The 23035-nt window shown below is 43.2% G+C and overlaps 1 protein-coding gene across 2 annotated transcripts; it reads left to right on the top strand.

The window, feature by feature from the left end:
* The first annotated feature begins 6183 nt into the window (after nt 1–6183).
* LOC306928513 (methionine adenosyltransferase 2 subunit beta-like) lies at nt 6184–21058 on the top strand. Of its 2 annotated transcripts, none has more exons than XM_079508696.1 (7): nt 6184–6339; nt 9082–9276; nt 13113–13227; nt 13421–13576; nt 15074–15270; nt 17271–17384; nt 18401–21058. In XM_079508696.1, exons 1-7 carry the CDS (start codon nt 6313–6315, stop codon nt 18575–18577), a joined length of 981 nt encoding a protein of 326 aa, XP_079364822.1. In that variant the 5' UTR covers nt 6184–6312; the 3' UTR covers nt 18578–21058. The 2 variants fall into 2 exon arrangements, with proteins under 2 accessions (XP_079364822.1, XP_079364821.1); XM_079508695.1 differs by lacking the exon at nt 6184–6339 and adding an exon at nt 6701–6841.
* The last annotated feature ends 1977 nt before the right edge of the window (nt 21059–23035 follow it).

Genomic DNA, 23035 nt, shown 5'->3' on the forward strand with positions numbered 1-23035 from the left:
GTAGCCCGGATCCCGATAAATTGCAATCAATAGCCTATAATAAAAGTCCCAGAGGCATGGATGATCAAAAGAAAGTCAGAGCCACAAACCACCCACTGGACGCTACAATAAAATGTAGGCCTATACTGTAGACCCAGATAAAAAATAAATGTATTGCAAAAGTTAAAAGCTGCTGCTCGATGTCTTTTTCTAGCTTTTAAAAAACAGCTCTATTTTTACCTACGAAATGAGTCCAAATTAAAATGGGACAATAATGCCATCAAGTGGCCAAATAGGTGAACTGAAGGCATCAATAGAAAATCTAATCTTTCTTCTTCTTTACATATTTATTGACAATACAAAACGGATGAGAAGTCGTTACCACACAGACAGTTTATTGGAACTTATTATTATATTTGTATTTTTGTTTTTTATTATTTTTAAGTGCTCTTACAGTATTACATAGGCGCCGGAGGGGGGTCATTTGGGTCTTTATATGACGCAGTCCCACCCCCGACGAGGGCCCAGGAAATAATTCCCCGTTAATTTTCCCCATAGACTTTTCAAAAAGTATTTATTCAAAGACGCTGTAAAGGGGGCGGGACTGTGACGCTCTATTGGGGGATGGATGCCTGGACTGTTTTTTTTTCTTTTTTTTCCTGACCGGCACTGTATGCCATGGCAAAAAATAATAATAATAATTAGTACAGTCACTGGAAGGGGGTATCATGCACCCCCCGGAATTATACTTCTAATCAGTGTTTTCTTATTGGAAAAAATGTGCTGAAAATGATGAGCTATGATAAAAAGTTGTCAAAATGTCCCACCTACCTCAAAACCCCCTTTTTGGTATATGGCTCTGGCGAAATTGTGTAAAGGCAAATATTAATTCACTAAAATTACATAAATAGACATGGTGGTCTGAAATTGGTCATGGAGTATCTTGACACATAGGGGTAAGTAGCAGAACAGGATTTGGTTGGTTGCTACCATTATATTCTTAAATATGACCCACATCATCCTCAGAAACACCAAAAAATATCGTGTCCGCTTGACTAATAACAACAAAGATGGTTATTTTCCAACACATTATGGTGAGTATCACTGCCTCACTTGTATATAGAAAACTTCTCATATCCCCAAGCTTCAATTTGAGCCCAAGATAACCTTTCTATCTTGTAAATTACTCTTTCTGTCGCCAAAATTATGAACTATACCTCAAATCGGTGAAAATTGTATATTCAGTCAGTATCAGCTATACATTTGGAATAAATGAATGAATGACTGAGTTTTAACTCACTCCACATCATGGAATATTTCTTACTTGAATAAGCTATGTTAAAAAGTTTGCAAAGTGTCCCATCTACCATTTTTATGCAAATGAGTGCCTCCATTATCAAATTAATCGATTTTCACTATATCTCAGCCAATATTGCACTTAAATGAACAAATAAGGTGTCTAGACCTATGTTTTGAGGGTCGAGGATCTCAGTGAAACTATTCCTAAAGTGACCACATGTGCCCGTGGCATGCTGGTGTACAAATCAGTGCCGATTAAATCAATTCCTCTATCTCGTCGGCTTCTTGTCCATGCTCTCCAGACAGTGTCAAGGAGATCAACCAGTGAGGTTGGTAGGACTGCACCGCAGGACACACTGGATTAAAAAACTCTTTAGTTTCAACCCCCCCTGCCCTTCATCATAGGGTTTTGGTTTTTCCAAAAAAGCTTCATCAGCTCGCTTGTATAAGACACGATGGTTCTCTTCAGAGCAGAGTAGCATGGAGGAAGACGAGCCAGGTCAACTTTAGATTTAGAAATTAGTTTGTCATCTGCTCCCACCACTGTTTCACTGAAGACTCACAATTCAAATAGCTCTATAGCTCAAGCCAAGCCATGTGGCCCATAGGGCAGGAGCCTAACAAGTACACTCCCTGGCATGACTAGTATGTCGCAGGGACTTACCCCAATCCAACCCTTTGGTATTACCCAGCTGGGGATCGAACCCCTGACCATCCAGTCTCAGGGCGGACGCTCTAACTACAAGGCCACTGAGCTGTTGATGATATCCAGGGCCTCTTACGGGTGTGTAACTTTACAGTGTGTACAGAATGGAACCAAATGGACCTGTAAGCCTTGCAGAGCCATGAGGCCCATAGGGCAGGAGCCTATCTCCTGTTTCTGTAGTAGGAGGCAGCTTGATGTAAAAGTACACCCCCTGGACATGACGCTAGTATGTATCAGGGACTTACCCCAATCCAACCCTTGATGCTGAGTGCCAAGCAGGGACAAGCAGGGATGTACTGGGTTCCATTTTTCGGAGTCTTTGGTATGACCCGGCCGGGGATCGAACCCCGACCTCCCAGTCTCAAGGCAAACGCTCTGACCACAAGGCCACTGAGCTGTTGATATGCAGGGCCCCTTACGGGTGTGCAACTCTGAATGTACAAATGGAACCAAATGGACCTGTAAGGGTTATGGGGGTCCTTCAAATGTGCCTTGTGCTACACTATATGGAACAGATCCTTAATTAGTATAGTTGGAGCAATTCATCTGTCTGCTGTATGGACATAGTTGCGAGTCTTCAGTATGGTAAATGGTGCATTTATAAAGCGCCTTTATCCAAGGCGCTTTACATAGACACACACATTCACACACACATTCATACACTGATGGCAGCGGAAACCATGCAAAGCACCAACCTGCACATCGGGAGCTGTTAGGGGTTCAGTGTCTTGCTCAAGGACACTTCGACACTAACTCTGGGGGAGCCCGGGTTTGAACTGGCAACCTTTCGGTTACCATCCAGCCACTCTACCCCTGAGCCACCGCCGCCCCAGTGTACGTCACCCGTGCCAAGTTGCTGCGGACAATGGTGGGGGCAAATGACAAACTCACTTCTTAAATCTAAAGTTGACCTGGCTCGTCTTCCTCCATGCTACTCTGCTCTGAAGAGAACCATCGCCTTATACAAGCGAGCTGATGAAGCTATTGTGGTAAAAACAAAACCATATGAAGGGCAGAGATGGTTGAAAATCCTTGTCATTGGAGACCATGGACAAGAAGACAAAGAAGACAAGAAGATTATGAGTTCTATGAACACGATGACTGATTAATGTGACGTTTGTGCATTTTGTTCTTTATGGTGCAGGCTAGGGTGGTCACTGTTTGTACACTGTTTACATTTTTGCCTTTGAGTGTGTATAGTAATAGGATGGAATACTGTTACAGGATTGTGTGACTGTTTGAATTTTGTACTGCATATTGCAGGCCATTCTATAGCGTGTATACTGCCGTATACTATTGTTCATACTAAGAATGTTTTTAGTTTTTGATGTTATGCTACAGTATATTCTAAATTATAAAGCTTGCTTAAATGCACAGCACCTGTCTAGATACCTTATTTGTAAAAGTTATATGCAATATTGGTATCTCTTACTTGGTATAAATGTGACTTTATTGTAATGGCAGCACTGATTTGTACACCAGCATGCCACGGGCACATGTGGTCACTTTAAGAATAGTTTCACTGAGATCCTTGACCGGTTGACCCTCAAAACATAGGTCTAGACACCTTATTTGTTCATTTAAGTGCAATATTGGCTGAGATGTAGTGAAAATCGATTGTTTCATAACTCATTTTCATAACAATGGTAGATTGGACACTTTGCCAACTTTTTAACATGGCTTATTCAAGAAATATTCCATAATGTGGAGTCAGTTCAAACTCAGTTATTCAATCATTCATTCCAAATGTATAGCTGAAACTGACTGAATATACAATTTTCACCGATTTGAGGTATAGTTCAGAATTTTGGCGACAGAAAGAGTAATTTACAAGATAGAAAGGTTATCTTGGGCTCAAATTGAAGCTTAGGGATATGGGAAGTTTTCTATATACAAGTGAGGCAGTGATACTCACCATAATGTGTTGGAAAATAACCATCTTTGTTGTTATTAGTCAAGCGGACACCATATTTTTGTGTGTTTCTGAGGATGATGTGGGTCATATTTAAGAATATAATGGTAGCAACCAACCAAATCCTGTTCTGCTACTTACCCCTATGTGTCAAGATACTCCATGACCAATTTCAGACCACCATGTCTATTTATGTAATTTTAGTGAATTAATATTTGCCTTTACACAATTTCGCCAGAGCCATATACCTAAAAGGGGGTTTTGAGGTAGGTGGGACATTTTGACAACTTTTTATCATAGCTCATCATTTTCAGCACATTTTTTCCAATAAGAAAACACTGATTAGAAGTATAATTCCGGGGGGTGCATGATACCCCCTTCCAGTGACTAGACTAAATGTCCCTGCACTTTTTACGTACTGACGGTGGCGCCCCTATAGCACTTATAGCCTAGAATCAAAAAAAATGTATGTATGTGAAATTTTGCTAAAATAATTACTCATGCTCATTACTCAGTCAGACTGTAAGCACACCTAGGACAAAACACATGGACAAAAGCCGCTGTCTGCCGGCGTCTCTTCCGGGTTTTTAGACAGCTGGTGGATGGAAATGAAGCTCCACCCATGCGGCAGAATGGGGCAAGCTTTTCAGTGTTTCCAGACCTGGGCAGACAGGCGCGGCCGTTTCCGGGAATCTGGCCGGCGCGCCATTCAGCCGCATGGGTGGAGCTTCTTTTCCATCCACCGGGTCTAAAAACCCGGAAAAGACGCCGGCAGACAGCGGAAAACGGCCGTGCTTGTCTGACCAGGTCTGGAAACAACTTTTCCGGGAATCTGGCCGATTTGGCAATCTGCCGGTGGAGCTTAATTTCCATCCACCAAAAAACCGGGAAGAGATGCCGGCAGACAGCGGCTTTTGGCCGCGCGTGGAATTGTAGGTGTGCTTACACCTAGTATCAGCGCAGGCACACCTGAACTTCCATGCACGGCCAAAAGAAGCTGTCTGCCCGTGTCTCTTCCGGGTTTTTAGACAGCTTGTGGATGGAAATGAAGCTCCACCCACGCAGCAGAATGCCGCGGGGGCAAGCTTTTCCGGGAATCTGTGGGTGGAGCTTCTTTTCCATCCACCAGCTGTCTAAAAACCCGGAATAGACACCGGCAGACAGCAGAAAACGGCTGCGCCTGTCTGCTCAGGTTTGGCAACAGCTTTACACTGACTGATAGAGACACACGGGGACTACAAATTTCACGCCCCCAAATGAGACAGCGTCCCCACTTCTGGTCCGTTGGCATGGATACTGCAGGCCAGCCCATAGAAGTCCGTTGAAATTCAACTGTAGTTAGCCTACTTTTAAAATAATATGAAATGAACTGAAGACTATATTGATTTGAATAAAAATATGTTTCCAAATGTATGAAGTGTCTTTGTCAACATATATTGTTGTTTTCTCAATAGAGGATGTATTTCACATTTAATTTACCACTTGAATGAGTTACCCATAATGTTAACGGAGCAGAGGGGAGACGGCAGACAGAGAACCTGTCGCTTTTAAGGGACGTCACTGCCTTTACGAGGCTACGAGCGCCGACTTTGAAGAGTGGAATTCTCAATATACATCCCGATCCCGACTGACTTTGTTATTCATGTCTATATTTTGAACATGTCACGGGCTCACTATATATGTTCTACCTACCACGGAGCTCCGACGGTGTGTTTTACCGCTGTCAACTTGTTGTATAATTAACTTTGCTGAATAGTTGCATGGGAAAATAACCCAGCTAAATGGAGGAGTGACATCCTGACATTTTCAACTACCTAGTGAATTCTCCAGATGAGTATTAATAGTAGTCTTGCAAGATGCTGTTTAGATCATTTTCAACAAATTCATAGCATATGAAACGAAATACAACAAATATATCTGGGTATTGAAAACCTCAAGGGATGCATCCGTGACGTATATACCGTGCGACCACTTTGACTTGAGATTACAATGCTAGTACTTTTCACAAACTGATGGAGTATATTATAGTACATTGTAGGATGTATATTGAGATGGCAGGTATGTGACATTGAAAAGGACAAATCAAACATATGGGACACTTTATTAGAACACAAAAAAAATCGCTATAGCCTCAGTAATGAACCAGTGAAATTAGGGTATTTCATGATGCCTCTCATAGGGATTGCATTGGCAGCTGCAGTACACTGTTGAAACGGACCAGAAGTGGGGCCGCTGTCTCATTTGGGGGCGTGAAATTTGTAGTCCCCGTGTGTCTCTATAAGAGTACTGACGGGCTTGGTTTAGGCTTTTCAAAAATAAAATCGTTGCTGCTGGCTGGCTGTGCACTGCTATAGCCGACTCTGTGACATTGGTTAACTTCTGTCCTGTCATCATCTCATCGGACAACTATTCTATAATGCCTGGATTTGATGGCGATTGTGAGGTGAATTCAATTCACGTTATTCTTTTTCATATACTAAAGCAAAAAACAAAAACAATAAAGTCGCATTGTGTAGTAATAATGAACACTTGCGCTATCCGATGCTGTGCAACCCGTAGCTAACTAACTCGTTATTTTCGCTATTTGTTGGCACAATGAAGTAGACTCGGCTAAGTGGATAAAGCAGCCATGTTTTGGTCCTTTTGATGTCATTAATGTCACTGTATGGGGCTTTGATTTAGGTTGCTAATCAAATCAGCTAGCCGCGAGGCTAAGTGGCTTCTCTTCGCGACACTTGTGTACGCTTTGCGGCAAACAGCTGATACTAGGCTGTGGGCGGAAGCAGAGAGATAAGCATAAGCAACAACCACAAGCAAAGCGCATCATCGTCCTAGAATTAAATGAGAAGAAAGAGTATTGTTTGATAGTTAATCGCTAAGAAATGAGCCGTAAAGACAAAGAGCTGAAGATCCGTTTCAGCCCCGGACACGTGGAGGTGGTGGAGGTAATGTAGACAACATGATGAAGAGAAACCATGTCTAAAGAGACACCGATTCGCAGTGCAAAGCTAGATAAGATAACAACAAAAATGTTGCCCCAAATGTCCTCGTCAGCGTCTACTCTCGGAATAACAATGTAGGTTAGATCGACGAGAGTGATCGAGGGATCAAGTGGTCATAATGATGTTGATGTTGGTGGTCGGAATGAGGTCAGTTTCATGAGGTTTAAAATGCATTTCAATGTTTGATTGATTTTTTAACAGTTTGCAGAATTACAGTACATTTCAAGTACAACTCAATACAAAAACTGTTAACTGTGAGTGGACGACACCATAAAGCATTACACTTTATAATGGGGCCCACCATTTTCAATTCATCAAAATGTAATGCAGTGGGCCTGAGCTTATAAGCTGTGTGTGTGTGTGTGTGTGTGTGTGTGTGTGTGTGTGTGTGTGTGTGTGTGTGTGTGTGTGTGTGTGTGTGTGTGTGTGTGTGTGTGTGTGTGTGTGTGTGTGTGTGTGTGTGTGTGTGTGTGTGTAATCAATAACATTTTGCCTGGGGAAATAAACTGTTCAAAACTACAGTTTCACACCTCAGGGGCTAGAATAAAGCAATATCTCCCCATTACGACCAACACGGGGGCTCCGCAAGGGAGCGTGATTTCACCTGTATTGTTCACGACTGTAGGAGTGAGTCAGACAACACCTGTATTCTTAAATTCGCAGACAGCTATTGTTGGTCTGATTGAGGATGATGAGATAAGCTATCGAAGAACAGTGGACGAGTTTGCCGGTAAGGAGGTCATATTTGACCTTAGGACTGGTGCTCATGCACACCAGGAAATAGTCATTGGTGGGGATGGGGTAGTGATTGTGGAGGAATACAAGTTTGATTCCAAGCTGACATGGAATTCCAACACACATTCCATCTATAAGAAAGGTCAGCAGAGGCTGCATTTTATGCGCAGACTGAGACAGTATAACGTGGAGAAAAACAATTCTGGCACTTTTTCATCGATCCTTTGTGACTTTTGACATTTTGTTTTGTTTCATGGTATGGCTCATTATCATTGGTTAATAAGAACAAACTCCATAAAATCATCAGCGTGTCCAGCAAAATAGCTGGGGTACGATTTGAGAGTATGACCTCAATGTATGAGACCCGGGTACTCAGGAAGGGGAAAGTTATTACTAGGGACAATACACACCCGTTACACAGCCAATACCATCTTTTATCATCAGGGTGACGGTACATGGTACCTTCCCTGCAGGCTAGGGCCTCAAGATCGTTTGTTCCCATAAGTATAGGACTTTATATGAACAAGCAGGCCCCATCTCAGTTCCGTGCATAAAGTGTGATGTGATGCCTCTTGGAACTATGACTGGTGGCCTTCTGTTGGCATTGTTTCTTTATTGTCTATGTACTGTGTGATCTGATTGTTTGCATATGTTTTATGTATATCCTGATGACTGCTGTGCACAAAACAAATTTCCGAAAGGATATCTATCTATCTATCTATCTATCTAAAATAAAAACGAGCCACCACAGAGTACCAGCCTTTCCAAATCTAGCTTGGGGACTTGGGGCACAAATAGATACAAGTTCTAAGCTACAAGCTTACAACTTGTCACTTTGTGACGCAACGTTGTAAGCTTGTAGATCAGCTATTTCTATACAATTATTACATATGTCAGTAATGTCTTTGTATATTCAAGTTATTTGTCAAATCTGCCCTGTGCAATGTTTTATTACAAGGCTTTTAAAAGCTAAACGGAAATTAAAATGTATTAATATGCTCATGTTTCCAACAACAGAAACTCAATTAAATCGCAATTATTTGTTCGACAACAACGATTAATCGGTTAACTTTAATCTTGTTATCGTGACAGCGCTGCAGAAAGTGCATGTCTATTGTCTACACATATCCATATGGCCGTTCAGGCTGCATTATCCCTATCTATACAGCATTGTGTGCTTCTCTCTGTCTGCCTTAGAGCCTAGAGGCAGTGAATGGCTCACAGAGAGTCACAAGACTGAGCCGGCAAATTTGATTGAGTTAGACTCACTCAGACTTGTGTGTGCTGCATCATTCTCTGTTCTGTTTTCCGATTTTTTTTTTGCTTGTAAATGTTGATCACATAGAAAGCAAAGCTCATGATACTACCAGTTGAATTAGATTAGCATGTCATTGTAATATCTGTGATTTAATTGTAAATCCCTGTGTTTGTGTGGCGTGTCCCTCCAGGAGGATGTATCCATCCCGTGTCAAAAGGTTCTGGTGACTGGCGCCACGGGCCTGCTAGGGCGCGCCGTCTACAAGGAGTTCCACAACAACAACTGGAATACTCTGGGGACGGGATACCACCGCGCCCGACCCAGGTTCCTCCCCTGTAACTTATTGGACGAGGACGCGGTCAAAGCTGTCATACAGGACTTCCAGGTAGGTGTCTGTCTATGCCAGGGGTTCTCAACCTGTGGGTTGGGACCCCAGGGGCGTCCCCACAGGATGACAGTATGAAGTGATAATTTAAGGACTTTAAAAAAAATAAGACCATTACTGCATCAAAAGTAATCAACAATGGTCAAACATTGGCCAAATTGAGAAATAATACTAGAAATGCACTCTCTCAAGATGCCAACTTGCACCTTGCATGCCAAGTATGGCCTACTTGTGCCCAAGCAGAGCGTGCCATGAGGTCCCTATATGAGCTCCCTATAGAGCTCTCTGTCTGGGTACGACTGCTGCTCTGAGTCCTAGAGCTCTCTGCTGTCTGTCTGGGTACGACTGCTGCTCTGAGTCCTAGAGCTCTCTGCTGTCTGTCTGGGTACGACTGCTGCTCTGAGTCCTAGAGCTCTCTGCGGTCTGTCTGGGTACAACTGCTGCTCTGAGTCCCTCTAGAGCTCTCTGTCTGGGTACAACTGCTGCTCTGAGTCCCAATAGAGCGCCAAAGTCCTGACATCGCTCATCCCCTGGTTCATGGATTGGAAGTTTTTCTCTATGGAGAATAACATGGGGTCATCTTAAAATCGTCTCATATAAGAATTGTCTTCCAAAAAACAAACTGTCCCGGCGATATTGTCGGGGAGGTGTGTCTGTATCGTTACGATAGTCATATTTCATACAGTCTGTTTTCTAGCGAAATTTTAACTCATTCGGCAGCAGTAACATTAGCGTTTTCTCTCAGTTTGTTGATTCTTCATATTCATATGAGTGAAACGGCCAGGATGATTTGTTTATTTTTTAAACACGCCAAAATTCCGACGGGCAACAGTCCGACATTTGTCGGACTATCGCCCGAAATATGAGCTTTTACCGCCAACGGTCCGACATGGCATTATACAGACAATAGTTCCGGCAATGGTCCGAAAACCGTTGTTTAGACCAGGCAATGGTCTGACACTAGAGACTTTGGCTTGGGGAGAGAGAGGGGGGTGTGTGGAGGAGGGGGAGGGCGGGGCCCAGCCTACTTTGGCAGCCCTTGTGCATGCAAATGCACCCCTCCCCCCCACACCCCCCCCTCAAGCGCACACACACACACACACGACATCCCCCCCACACACACACACACACACACACACACACACTCTCTAAGGCGCGTATAGCGATTATATACTCTCTCTCTCTCTCTCTCTCTCTCTCTCTCTCTCTCTCTCTCTCTCTCTCTCTCCCTCCCTCCCTCGCGACACCCCCCCCACACCCCCCCCACGCACACACACACACACACTCTCTAAGGCGCGTATAGCGATTATATACTCTCTCTCTCTCTCTCTCTCTCTCTCTCTCTCTCGCGACACACACCCCCCCCCCCACGCAAACACACACACACACACCCCCCCCACGCACACCCCCCCCCCCCCCACGCACACACACAAACACACGACACCCCCCCCCACACACACACACATACACACACACACACTCTCGAAGGCGCGTATAGCGATTATATTATAGCCGATAGGCGGGGGAGGGGGGGGGGAGTTGGTTGCGTGCGGCCGATAGGTGGGGGGGCGGTTTGCGGGGGACAATTAACAAACGGAATCAATTTGCATGCCCAAGGGCTGCCAAAGTAGGCTGGGCCCCGCCCTCCTCCACACACCCCCCTCTCTCTCCCCAAGCCAAAGTCTCTAGTGTCCGACCTGGTCTAAACAACGGTTTTCGGACCATTGCCGGTATTTGCCCATATTTCGGGCGATAGTCCGACAAAATCGGACCATTGCCCGTCGGATTTTTGGCGGGTCGGAAAAGCGCACGGATCCCTTTTTGGGTCTATTTTGAGTGCAACTACTGTTGTTCTAAATCCTTTAGACCCGTTCTATCAACCTTGAAACGTACCTTAGTTACGGACACCGACATACATACCCCGACATACATACCCAGCCGATCACAGTACTTGCGCGCACTGCTTGCGCAAGTAATAAGAAATGGGTACAAATCTTGAAAATAGCCGATCTACAAGCTCACAGTGCCTCGCAGATCTGCTGTTTTCAAAATATTTATCTGTGTGGAACCGAACCGAGTCAAACTAAATGTAATGCCTCAACTCCTACAATTCTAGGTGCTTGTCAGAGTGGTGGTGGTGGTGGTGGGGGGAAATCGGATTATTAAAAATCGGATTATTATGGGGGTTCAAATCGGATTATTATGGGGGTCACAGCCTGAAAAGGCTAAGAACCTCTATGCCACGGTAACCTACTGGATAATCTGATCACCGTGGTGTTCACATAAAATAAAAATATAAGGTATAAAAAAAACCTACTGGATAAAGATACTAGGGCTGTCAAACAGGAGTGTGTATATGCTGAACGATATTGGAATATTGACATTAGGTTGACAAATCAGAAGTTACAGTATGCAATTTCACCATAAAGCAGATCTGCTTATCTAAACTTCATTATCTCCATTTGGAAATAATTTATCTCTAGCAATCATTAGGGTTAGACGTAAGGTGGTTATTTAATACTCATGTTGTCTCAACATGACACCTCTACGAACACAAGGTCCATGCAAGACCATTTAACAAAAGTTATTACATCAGATATAGTCAGTAAAAATGAGAACGTTGCTCTTTTGTTTTCCCATCAAGAGGTAAAATTGTTTTAGTACAATGGACCACTTTGTGTTGGCTACATTGCATCCTTTGCAATGCCACTATTGCATATGAGCATGTCGCAATGTCGATGTTGAAACAATCAAACAATATATTGTACAGCCTGTGTGTAAACAAACTGGCCATTGCTACACCAATGTTGCAATGCCTTTGTTAAACGATGGGTTTTGCAACAAATAATACTTGCTGTCTCCATTTATCTCATTTCCAGCTATTTACTTTATGACGGATAACCAGAATTAATTTGGAGTTCCTATTAGTAAGGGCATTTTATCAGGTATTTGACAAATCTGGGAACTAAATCGTTACCAAGAAATTTCTTCACCAATGTGTTTCTAAAGGTGTCTAATAACATGTACTAAAAGTTTGAAATTCAACTCCCGTGGGAAATTGAGTTATTAGCATAATATGCATAATATGCCCATAACATCATATATAAGGCAAAAAAGTCCAAATTTCATCATTCTTTAAGTAGCATGTGACATATGAAACTAGGGTGATTCCATGATTTTGAATCCATTCCAAGCATTAGTTTTGCACAAAAAACACTCCTTGGGCTAAATTAGGCCATATCCACTTGACCAAATGTGCTGACCTCATCACGTTTGTGTGGCCGTTTTCCTCCCAAGGAGTGTTTTTTGTGCAAAACTAATGCTAACTAATGGAGTTGAATTTCAAACTTTTAGTATGTTATTAGACACCTTTAGAAACACATTGGTGAAGAAATTTCTTGGTAACGATTTAGTTACCAGATTTGCATAGATTTCTCTTACTATATTCCAAACATGTAATATGATTTGAAATGTTATTACCTCCACCAAGGACATACTGTTTTTGCATCTGTCTGTCTATTAGTCGGATAGCACATTTACACAAAACCTGGGGGGGAATGTTGGTCCTGGGCCAAGGGCGAAGTGATGGACTTTTCATGCTGATTGGCCAAAAGGGGACATGCACAAACATGTTTGAAAAAGTTTTGAATAAATTAACATAACAGGCAGCAGAATGCTTTGAAAAAAGGTTTATTGTGGACCCAGAAATAATTAATTTGCTGGTCACACAGTTTCATTGTCAAGTTGTCAACCTCCAACTTCCACCTCTTCTGGTTTTTATATGTGATTTACTAAAATGTATCTCTCTCTTTCTGTTTCCATTGCAAACCTATCAGCCAGATGTGATTGTCCACTGTGCTGCAGAGAGGAGGCCAGACGTGGTTGAACGACACACTGAGGCAGCGATCAGCCTTAACGTACACGCCACGGCAACACTTGCCAAGGAGGCAGGTGGGTAAAGCTCTCTCATGATGCCTCTCTCCCTTTTATTCTGTCTGTCTTGTTTGCCCAATTATCCTCTTGCTTTTTCTCTGGACATGGAATTAACGTGTGTGTGTGTGTGTGTGTGTGTGTGTGCGTGTGTGCGTGTGTGCGTGTGTGCGTGCGTGCGTGCGTGCGTGCGTGCGCGTGCGTGCGTGCGCAGCATTAAACCCTAGAATATTCCTGATCTACATCGGTACTGACTATGTGTTTGATGGCCGCAACCCCCCCTATGGAGAGGATGATGCACCAAACCCTCTCAATCTCTATGGCAAAAGCAAACTGGAGGGTGAGAGGGAGGCACTCCGACACTGCCCAGGTAACTCACCGCCTGTATCTAATAGGGGATTCACACTGAGACGGAGTCCGTTGTTGATGTTGTTTGATTAGTTTGCTATGGATTCTACTTTAGCATCATTATTATTTTTGTTTAGCTCGGCCCGAGACTATATGCCAACCAAAGCCCAAGAGCCACCTGTAGTCGGCAGAATAAGATCAGCGCGTACTGCGCGTATACGCAGATTCAACAGGAGACGGGCAGCGTTGAGAAATGCACTTCCTTCTTTAGGTACGCATGCATTCACATTAGAACGATCCGTATCTGTATTCTGAATACACTTCAGTCCAGAGACCTGCCCCCCATGCGGTCCCGGGGACGGTTGGGCGATCCGCTCCCGGGAACGTTACGCATAATTCACACTACCACAACATCTGCCAAGTGGTCCCGAGTGTGCACCCGGAACCATAGTGTGAATCGCCCCTAAAACAGTTTTGTTCACCTGACTATTGCTTTGTGTTCATCCAAGCATTATATACCGCATAGTAATCACAGAATCAACATGGTATTTGGAAATAACTGTGGTGTAAGTTCTAGAACAGGGGTCCTCAACTAGAAATGCTGAAGGTCCACTAATAATTGTTGTCTGAGGTCTGGTGCGCTGCGGGCCACGCAGCGGCCAGCGGAGAGTGGGGCTCTATGCCTGTTTAGTACAGTCAAACCAAGTCAAGCTTATCCAAATCGGATCCCTTCCCAACCAACTGGGATGCAGAGTATGGAAATAAAATGTTTTACAAATATTCCCCTCCAAAGATTCACAGCAAATGAGAGGTATTGTGTTGAGGCACAAAGAACACTTTTATTTTGTCAAGATTTGCCTGCTTAATAATAAGAGAAATAGCTCCTTTAAGAGAAATAGCACATTGGTTACCAAGACTAACTTTGCTAGTTACTTTTTTTCTTAATTTAACAAAAATCAGACCCATCTGAAGTGAGCTGTACTGTACTGTACTGTACTGTACTGTACTGTACTGTACTGTACTGTACTGTACTGTACTGTACTGTACTGTACTGTACTGTACTGTACTGTACTGTACTGTACTGTACTGTACTGTGCCTGTCTGTGTGTCTGTGCAACAGTGACACTTGGTGGTGAACAAACACTATTTTCGTGCTCGGACACAGGGAGACACACACACACACACACACAGCTGTCTATAGTTGCACCACTCAAAAACTAAATGAATACTCCATAAACTCCCCCTTTGCCCTCATCATAATACCTCACAAAAACCACAAAGCAAAGTCGAGCTATACTCTGTCAATGTAAAGGTGATTGAGTGTACCTGTACATGGCAATACATCCAATCTCTATCTGATAGTCAGACATCTTGTTTAGTGTTTTTCCTGTAGATACGCTATACATCTAATTAATAGCACCAATTGTAGAAACACCTGTCGATAGAATATAACATGGCATGTTAAAACCAATGGTGATTGATTTTTATGTCTGTGCGTGTGTGCGTGCGTGCACTGCAGGTGCAGCTATCCTTCGTGTACCTATCCTCTATGGGGAGGTGGAGCGTGTATCAGAGAGTGCCGTGACGGTGTTGTGGGAACGAGTCCAGGAGGGGGCAGCAGAGAGCTGCACGCTGGACCACTGCCAGCAGAGGTTTCCAACTGATGTCAGAGATGTGGCTGCAGTCTGCCGGAAGCTAGCGGAGAGGAGGCTACAGGTCTGTTTCACTGCCTGTAGCAAACTAGCAGAGGGAAGATTGCATGAACCTGTGTATCTGTCTGCATGTTCCTGCCTGTGTTATCGTCTTAAGCTGCTATGACCTTTGAATGACCTTTTTATTTTTTATTTGTTTGGTATTCAGACAGCCAGCAATGGGTAGAACGCTCCCACAAATAATTTAGTCTCTGTGACACATCTAGGGGCCGCAATCTGCATTCAAAGATTTTCCTAGAAGCTTTGTCATTGGTCGATTTGCCTGTCTGCTTCCTGATTGGTTAGTCACTGCGACCGGGTTTTTTTTCGACCAATGACAAAGCTTCTAGGAACATCTTTGAATGCAGATTGCGGCTCCTAGATGTGTCACAGAGACTAAATTCTTTTTGGGAATTCTACCCATTGCTGGCTGTCTGAATACCAAAAAAATTAAAAGGTCAAAGGACATATTATTGCTTATAGCAGCTTTAAGTACGTGATGCAACCAGCTGCAAATAAGTAAATAAAAGTAAACGAGTGTCACCGACACGAATGCTCATGTCCATAAGTTCATATATGAAGATTGGAGACGCCATATATGGAGCGTGTCACGAGGCGTGATGGACTGACGACCATATATGGTGGTGTGATGTGTCACGAGGCGTGATGGATTGACGTCTATATATGGTGGCGTGACGGAGTCACTGACATGTTTTGCAGGTTTTCATAGTAATCTGCGACCTACAGTCGCAATATAACACCATACTTGGACCCAACAATTCCCCCAAGCACAGGTGTGTGTGTCTGTGTGAAGTCTGTCTGTGTGAAGGACTCATGGTCCCAGGACAGCCTGTGAAGAGCTGGTCCGATATTGTTTTGAGCAAGTAGGAAATATTCAAGAATCAGCTGCTGGAACCATTGCACCCTGCTGCAGAAAGATATAGCATGTACACCACAGTATACTTTACATTAGCTGGCCACCAGTCTGTGATCCCTTTGTGATCTGTATGACACAGAGACAATTCCTCATTTATTTTTATTTTATTTTCCCCCCGAAACAAGGGCCATATAAACCTCTGAAATGCTCAACTATCGACGAATTCAGAAACGGGTCTCATGGTCGCAGCTTACGTATTTCCTGTAGGCGGAGCCAACATAACTGCGGGGTAAACCCGCACCTCTTCTACTAGGTGAATGGTAGAGTGACTGATGTAGAGTCTGCCTCAAACGTTACTCTTTTACTTGCTTTTTACTAACATTACAAAGATGGAAAGTTTATGGCTGCTCCAACAGTAATGGCAACATAAAAAAAAAAAAAAAAAAAACGGAATGTCAAAATATCCACCGCGGTGGCTGAGACCAGAGCCATAGAGTAATGGTTGAGTCGAAGCATTGTGTTAAAAAAACAGAAAGATTGGGTATTGGGTAAGACTGACGTTATGTATCTTTCAGGACCTTTCACTGCTTCGTCTCAACCATTACTCTATGGCTCTGGTCTCAGCCACCGCGGTGGATATTTTACAATTCGTTGTAGTTGTTTTTTTAATGTTGCCACTACTGTTGGAGCAGCCATAAACTACACGGGTTCATCCCGATGTTCTGGGCATCTTTGTAATGTTAGTGTTAGTAAAAAGCAGGTAAAAGAGTAACATTTGAGGCAGACTGTACATCAGTCACTCTACCATTCACCTAGTAGAAGAGGTGCGGGTTTACCCCGCAGCTATGTCGGCTCCGCCTACAGGAAATACATAAGCTGCGACCATGAGACGCGTTTCTGAATTCGTCTATACTGCTCTGACTGGTTCCATTGTCGTCCATTTCCTCTCTCTCTTTTTGAGCGTCATTTCTACCTACACTGTTTACTGAGCATAAATAGTAAATATAATCCCATAAATTGGATTTTAAGACGAAGATGTCTTGGGACTGATACCACTGTTCTGTTGTTTCCTGGGTGACTTCCTGAAAGGGACATGCAATGACATGGTCTTCATCGTATTTTATTCTTCCTCCTCTCTCTCTCTCTAGGATCCATCTATCCGTGGAATCTTCCACTACTCGGCTAAAGAACAGATGACCAAATATGAGATGGCCGTTGCCATTGCCCAGGCTTTCAACTTACCCAGTAATCATCTTATACCGGTAAGTGTTGCACACCCACTTACAGACTGCACACTATAAGATTACAAATAATACACTGTATAGCCTACTGTACTGTGTAAACGCAGTACACACTAGACAAATAAGAACTGATAAGAACCAGAGTGAAACGGGGCAAAGGAAAACACTAGACACCCCCCCCCCCCCGACACACACACACACACACACACACACACACACACACACACACACACCCTCTTCTTGCACTATTATGCTGGAATTGCACCTTTCTAAACTAAACTTGTTGTATATATGGAACATAACCTACTGTTTTCTCTTTTTTGCACTCTTTATTCTATCCTTTTATTGCTGTTGTTGCTGTTTGATGTTATCTATGCTGCTGCATTGTCTGAAGGAAGCCAAACAAAAATAAGTTTACTCTTATGTACCTGTACACAAGATGTAACAATAAAGTACAACCTTGAAATGCCATTGCACATGCATTATTCATCATGCAACACCCCCCCCCCCGCAGGCACGTGCATATAACAGAAAGGGGGCTTGAGCCCCTGCCCTTTTACCCATCTGTAAAAACTGCCCTCTCCTGACCATGAATGCAGCATTTACTATGGTGAAAGAAGTGCAAATGCCACCTTTTCCATGCCATACCCGAAGGCAGCCTTCAGGAGAATTGCCTTTTTCTGAACTTGAACACATTTTGTGTTGAAAGAATTTGTTTAGCAATCCATGTCTTATGCCGCATCTTCAGTAGCTAAAGAGTGCGGGTTGCACTTCGAAAACAGCTGATCTACAAGCTCCCGTTGAGTTTGTAGATCCGCAATTATTCTGCAAAAAAGTGCCCTTTTTAGGGGATTTCAGACCTTGCCTCTAACATTTTCTGCACGTCCCTGCACCCCCCTCTCCTCTGATGTTCAGTGCATGGTGTCTTATTCTGTACCAGTGGTCATAATCCACGAAGAGAACCTTTTTTTTGTCCCCTTGTGTCTTGCTTTGATCCCTCCCTTCAATGTTTCTCGTCTCTCCTCTCGTCTCTCTAGCTGACAGAGCAGCCAGCAGGTGCAGGGGCCCAGCGGCCACAAAACGCCCAGTTGGAGTGCTCCCGACTTGAGCTGCTAGGACTTGGCGTGCAGCCTCGGCCCTTCCATACCGCCATCACCGACTGCCTCTGGCCTTTCCTCTCTGACAAACGCTGGAGACAGACGATCTTTCATTGAGGGGGGCGATAGCGAAATATGTGGGGAGAAGGAGAAAGGAACATGGTAGGCGTGGATATTGCAGTGGGAGGGTGTTATACCTCGTTCATATTTAGTCGCGCGCCGGTGTCGTGCAACGAAAATAGACGGATCTGCTATTTCCGGTGCGTGACACCTGCACACAACTAAGTACAACTTACCTTAGGCTTTATGTTGAGATAGAGAAAGACAGGGGGTGAGTTTCCATTGTAAAAAAAAATCAAGAAAGAGATCCTGCCATCTTCCACGCACCCAAGCCAATTGGTTTTGACTAATTGGCTTCCCTTCACTTCCCTGCTTCCCTTCCCTGCTATCCACTGTGGACCTGGACCTGCTTGGTGTCTGTTGTTAAGGTGCCCACACACCGTTTCGCTGTAATAGCAGATGAGCTTTCCACATGGTACCCCAAAGTGGGTCAAATAGTTTGTTTGCGTGCATCTTGGGTCATTCAATGTGACGGGGTCCAGCACGGCTGTCTGCGAGGCGATCCTTGTAGGCTACGACAGACAGCCATCAATATTAAAAGAATACAAGTAAAATAGAGTTTGCATGTGTTGGAAACTGCTACCGTGTCTAACTGCTGGTAGTAGGGGTGATAATAGTTATGGTGATGATAATGACAACAATAATAATAAAACTTTATTTAATGTACATTTGCACATGAACACTGTATTAATTATAGGTAAATGTAAATTACATTTACCTATAATGAATACAGTGTTGTCATGCCCAGGGGGGCACAGACTGAACAGACCAGAGGGCAAACCGGTGGACCTTCTGATATCCAGAGGGCCTCAGTCTCAACTCTCAACCCATGTTCACCTTGTCTGTCGATTCATGAAAAATGGCTGTAGATATTATCAGCTGTATTTGGAGAATTGCCAACCCCATGTTGTCTTCTCCTGCCAAGTTGAGAACAAATGTTCACCCTTTTCTTTATTTCGTCTCGAAATACAACATTGCTCATGGTCAATTGGTCACATAATGTGACAGATAGACTCAACTCATTACCTTATTCCCATGTGTGGAATGACTGTATAAGATGGCCAAAATCAGGCAGTGTAGCACCTTATTTGTTGTTTTTTTTGTGTTGGAAGTGAGCCTTTGCCTTGCAAAAGTATTCAGACATCTTGAGTGATCATTTTCTTGCACTTGTTCATGCTCTCCAGAACATGAACTCTGCTGATTTTGGTGACTCCATGGCTAAACCAAAAGGCATTTTGTAGCTTTTATTTGTGGTACTTGAAACCTTTATTCAGTTTGTTTTTTTGAGAGAGAGCTCCTGTTTCAAGGGGAAACCAGGATAATCACATTTGTGATGTTTGGACAAAATGTGTAGGAGTAATATATGAAAAATCTAAGGCCTCAGTCACACTATTGAGACGGCTGTCTTGTCCGTGTCTCGTGACTTGTCCGTGTTTAATGGCCGCCCCAATGCATTTCCAATGGAAGTCACATGGTTTCACCAAACATTTGTGTTTGATGGGGGGGGGAGGGGGGCACAACACAGCCATCAAACAAATGTTTGGTGACACCAAGTGACTGCCATTGGAAATGCATTGGGGGCGGCCATTAAACACATCTCATACAACAAGCATGCATCAATGTTGTATGCTAGATGTAAAGGTGTGAGTCGGGCCTTAGGCCTCAGTCACACTATTAAGCATACATCAATCTGTTGCGAAGGTGTGAGTCAGGCCACTCACTCACACTGTTGCAACATGCATAAAACATTTGTCTTGTGTCTTGTCTGTGTTTAATGGCTGCCCCAATGCATTGCCAATGGAAGTCACATGGTTTGACAAGACATTTTTGTTTGATGGCTGTGTTGTGCCCCCCTCCCCCGCATCAAACAAATGTTTGTCAAACCATGTGACTTCCATTGGAAATGCATTGTGTGCTCTCAAGTGCACATAAGTGCACTGTGCTCTCTACTGCACTGCCTCTGTGCTGTACTCTACTGGCCACTTTAGGTGGTGCAGCTTTCTGTGCTTGGACATACAGACATACGGACACACATAGCTCCGTAATGGAGCGGAGGAACCGCTCAAAAACCAGGAAGAGACTCCTGCCGCTCGCGGCATCTTGCCGCATATATCTGCTTGTACCCAGTACCACACACGGACGGAGTGCAAAACATACTCTCTCCAATGCCTTCGTCCTGGTGGAGACAATAAGGAGACCAAGGGCTTTACATTGCAAGTATTGTAGAACCCTAGTGAAGATTACACCTGTGCTATACCTGAGCGCTGCAGTATGGTGTTGCTTGAGGTACAAAATTTAAGATTTGGGGAATTGGTCAAGGTCTGAATACTATTGCAAGGCACTAATCTTGTATTGCTTTTGAACTTATTCCCTTCTATTCTACTGTGACTCTACTGTTGTACCGACACTGGATCATTGTATTGTCTTGCTGTCAGTATGTCTACTCTGCACTGGAATAAAGTGGATTATAAAATTGTCTTTTTTCTCCTTCTCTGTGACAGTAAATATACATTTTATTATCCCCCCCCCCCCCCCCCTCAGGTTACATTATATCCACCATAAAGTTGAGTAGTAGCCTAATGTTTCATAAATTTAGAAATATAGTGTTTCAAATTTGATAATATAATATTTTATAACGGGGGTCAATGGCAGATTTTGGCACATCAACAAATTAAATCACTTTCACATTCACACTTTTTATAATTCAGCCTACTCTGGGCACACATGCTGGAACTTTTTACTTTGAAATGTTTTGTAGTTTCTGAGTTATTTAACTTAAACGCCCAATGCATTCTCAATGGCAATAGCACAAACTTTGGCATGCTACTAGTCCTACATACTTACACCTAGAAACCCCATTCAAGCCTATTTAGGTTCATCTTACGGTGGACATGTTTGCCTGCAAAGGAATCTTTGAAATGTTTCATAGTTTTAGAAATATAGTGCTTTCAAATTTGAGTAATGTACAATGGGGCTCAATGGCAGATATTGGCAAGTAAAGATTTGAGTGGGGTTTGAACCCACAACCTCCAGATCATGCAGCCAGTGTGCTAAGTCACTGATCTACTTGCTACCTGCCACAATGCAGTCTGCTGTTCCCTTTGATTAACAACATTGATACAAATATAAAATACAACAAATAAAATAACAGGAGATGTGTCTATTGTTTCTTGCGCTGTTGTTTATCTCTAGAGGTTTGAATGCTTATGAACCACAATGGAAACGAGTCTCTGGCTCTTCTATCATTATGTTTTTTGCTTTTTGTACACAGCAAGCACAGTGGTTCACTGGGTACAGAGCCTGCCTGGGAATCAGGAGGCCACAGGTTCAAGTCCTGGCTCTGACATAGTGCCCCAAAATCATGAAAAAATGACATACTATAGTATGCTGTCTGAAACCATGAACTATAGTATGTTGTTTTTTCTTTTTTCAAATCCTCAAAAATGATGAAAACCGGAAACGGCGTGCTATAGTATGCCGTCCGAGACCATGGGCTATAGCCCATGGTCTCAAAGGATGAAAAACGAGGATTTGAAAAAAAGTTGAAAATCACTCCGAGACCATGGGCTATAGTCCATGGTCTCGGGTGATTTTCGTCTTTTTTTCAAATCCTCAAAAATGATGAAAAACGGAAACGGCATGCTATAGTATGCCGCCCGAGACCATGGGCTATAGCCCATGGTCAAAAAGGATGCAAAACGAGGATTTGAAAAAAAGTTGAAAATCACTCCGAGACCATGGGCTATAGTCCATGGTCTCGGGGTGATTTTCGTCTTCTTTTTTTCAAATCCTCAAAAATGATGAAAAACGGCATGCTAGAGTATGACATCCAAGGCCATGGGCTATGGGCCTATAACCTATTTAGGTTCATCTTACGGTGGACATGTTTGCCTGAAAAGGAATCTTTGAAATGTTCCATAGTTTTAGAAATATAGTGCTTTCAAATTTGAGAAATTTACAATGGGGCTCAATGGCAGATATTGGCACGTCAAAAAAGCACTTTCACCTAGAAACTCCATTCACACTTTTTATAATTCAGCTTACTGTGGAGACACGTACTGGAACTTTTTACTTTGAAATGTTTTGTAGTTTCTGAGTTATTTAACTTAAACGCCCAATGCATTCTCAATGGCAATAGCACAAACTTTGGCATGCTACTAGTCCTACATACTTACACCTAGAAACCCCATTCAAACCTATTTAGGTTCATCTTACGGTGGACATGTTTGCCTGAAAAGGAATCTTTGAAATGTTTCATAGTTTTAGAAATATAGTGCTTTCAAATTTGAGAAATGTACAATGGGGCTCAATGGCAGATATTGGCAAGTAAAGATTTGAGTGGGGTTTGAACCCACAACCTCCAGATCATGCAGCCAGTGTGATAAGTCACTGATCTACTTGCTACCTGCCACAATGCAGTCTGCTGTTCCCTTTGATTAACAACATTGATACAAA

Source organism: Electrona antarctica, assembly GCF_951216825.1.
Source record: "Electrona antarctica genome assembly, chromosome: 8".
In the NCBI taxonomy this organism is placed as follows: Eukaryota; Metazoa; Chordata; class Actinopteri; order Myctophiformes; family Myctophidae; genus Electrona; species Electrona antarctica.